General features: G+C 60.5%; 1 protein-coding gene across 1 annotated transcript; it reads left to right on the forward strand.

The window, feature by feature from the left end:
* Window positions 1-688: 688 nt before the first annotated feature.
* LOC136468813 (E3 ubiquitin-protein ligase EL5-like) lies at window positions 689-1,483 on the forward strand. Its single transcript, XM_066467239.1, has one exon. The coding sequence runs from the start codon at window positions 689-691 to the stop codon at window positions 1,481-1,483; it is 795 nt and encodes a 264-aa protein (XP_066323336.1).
* The last annotated feature ends 301 nt before the right edge of the window (window positions 1,484-1,784 follow it).

Raw genomic sequence — 1,784 nt, forward strand, 5'->3', positions numbered from 1 at the left:
CCTAGGCGTAGCTAGCTAGTTTGTGCGAGGAAGGCAATGCTGTGATTAGTTTAGAGTTTAGAGGTGCGCGACAGTAGTGTGCAAGACAGTGTCTGAATAGGAAGGAAGGTAGCTTAGGGAGGAAGGTAGTCATCTCACCTTGTCAATCTCCAATGTACGTGCGTACTAGTGCATCGGCTAAATAAAGCTAAACCCATTCTTTTTGCACAAACAAAGCGAAACAAAATGCTCACCACAGGGGTGCTGTCGTCAGCCCATTCCTCGTTGTTGGGCGATAGATACTCCACTCAAGTAACTGAACCCAGAGTTGGGACGATTGGAAAGAAGAAAAAAAAAAAGAAGGAATGCAACGCACACTCCTGCTGACAGGGAAAGCCAAACCGTTAACGGAGGCATGGCGTCTGCCGTGGGCCCCACACGCAAACGAGCGGGGCAAAGCAGCTCGTTCCGTCAGCTCGTTCCGTCGTCGTTCGCGTGACTGGTGTTCCACTGTGCTGTGTCACTCCCACTCGCTCGCTGGCTCGCTCTCCATCCACTTGGCGGCAGCCGGCAGCCGGCAGCCGGCAGCCGGCAGCCGGCAGCTTCGCCATCACCCCCGCCGCACTCCAACTACAAGAGCAGAGGAGGCGGACTCTGGCTGGCGTTCCAAGTTACTTGTCCCTCCCACCCAGGAATAATCCATCCATCCATGGCGGCGGACTGCGTGACCCGCGTGTGGGCGCTGGCGATCGCCACGGCGGCGTGCATCGGCCTGCCCAGCGCGCTCGTCTACGCCATCGTCCGGATCGCCGCGGCGCGGCGGTACGGCGCCGTCTTCGCGCTGGGCCTCGTCCTCGTCTTCTGGGTCACCGTCAGCGCCGCCTACTACCCGCGCGTCTGCGCCGACGTCGTCCCCTGGCTCCGCTTCCTGCGCCGCGCCCGCGGCCGCCTCCGGGGCCACGGCGAGCCCTCGCTGCTGGTGCCGCAGCGGTCGTCGTTCGTGATCGTCGACGTGTTTCCCCGCCCCCGGCAGGCACCGGCACCGGCCGCGGCCGTGCGCGGCGGAGGAGCACGTTGTGTCCGCGCCGCCGATGACGTCCTGCCGCCGTCGCCGTACCCGTACGAGCACCAGCGTGTGCCTTTGGCGCAGAGGTACGGAGACCGTGGCGGTGGCATGTTTCCCTGGGATCGTGCTAGTACTAGCCACGGAGACCGTGCTAGTACTAGTCGTGTGATGATGGCCGCGCTTCCCCGGGAGCCACCGGCCGCGCGCGGCAAAGCACCTGTCGGCGCCGATGACGACGCCATCCAGCCGCCGCCATGCGATGAGGAGATTGACGGCGGGCCGTCCAAGTACTGTGCGATCTGCTTGGCCGACGTGGACGAGGAGGAGACGGCGAAGCGGCTGCCGCTGTGCCTGCACTTGTTCCACCGCCATTGCATCGACCAGTGGCTGCAGGGCCACTCGACGTGCCCCATCTGCAGGTGCAACGCGCCTTCCTGACTGACTCGATCTTGAGTCTTGACCGGCGGTGAAGGACGGACGAGTCTTCTCAGACTGACACGGCGGCGAGTTGGCGACTCATCATGTGTGATGCAAACATTGCTGTTACTAGTTCCGGCTTAATTATGGACAGTGTGTGTGTGTGTGTGTGTGTGTGTGTATCCATTAGCCAACTCTGGTACCTAACACTATCGAGGAAATTCCTTCAATAGCATAGTGACCTATAACCATTGTCATTTCGTCTATAAGCACCTCTTATATGTGCCACTGCAAATTATGAGTAGTTACCACCGTCCTTCAA

This window comes from Miscanthus floridulus, chromosome 8, assembly GCF_019320115.1.
Source record: "Miscanthus floridulus cultivar M001 chromosome 8, ASM1932011v1, whole genome shotgun sequence".
Taxonomy (NCBI): domain Eukaryota; kingdom Viridiplantae; phylum Streptophyta; class Magnoliopsida; order Poales; family Poaceae; genus Miscanthus; species Miscanthus floridulus.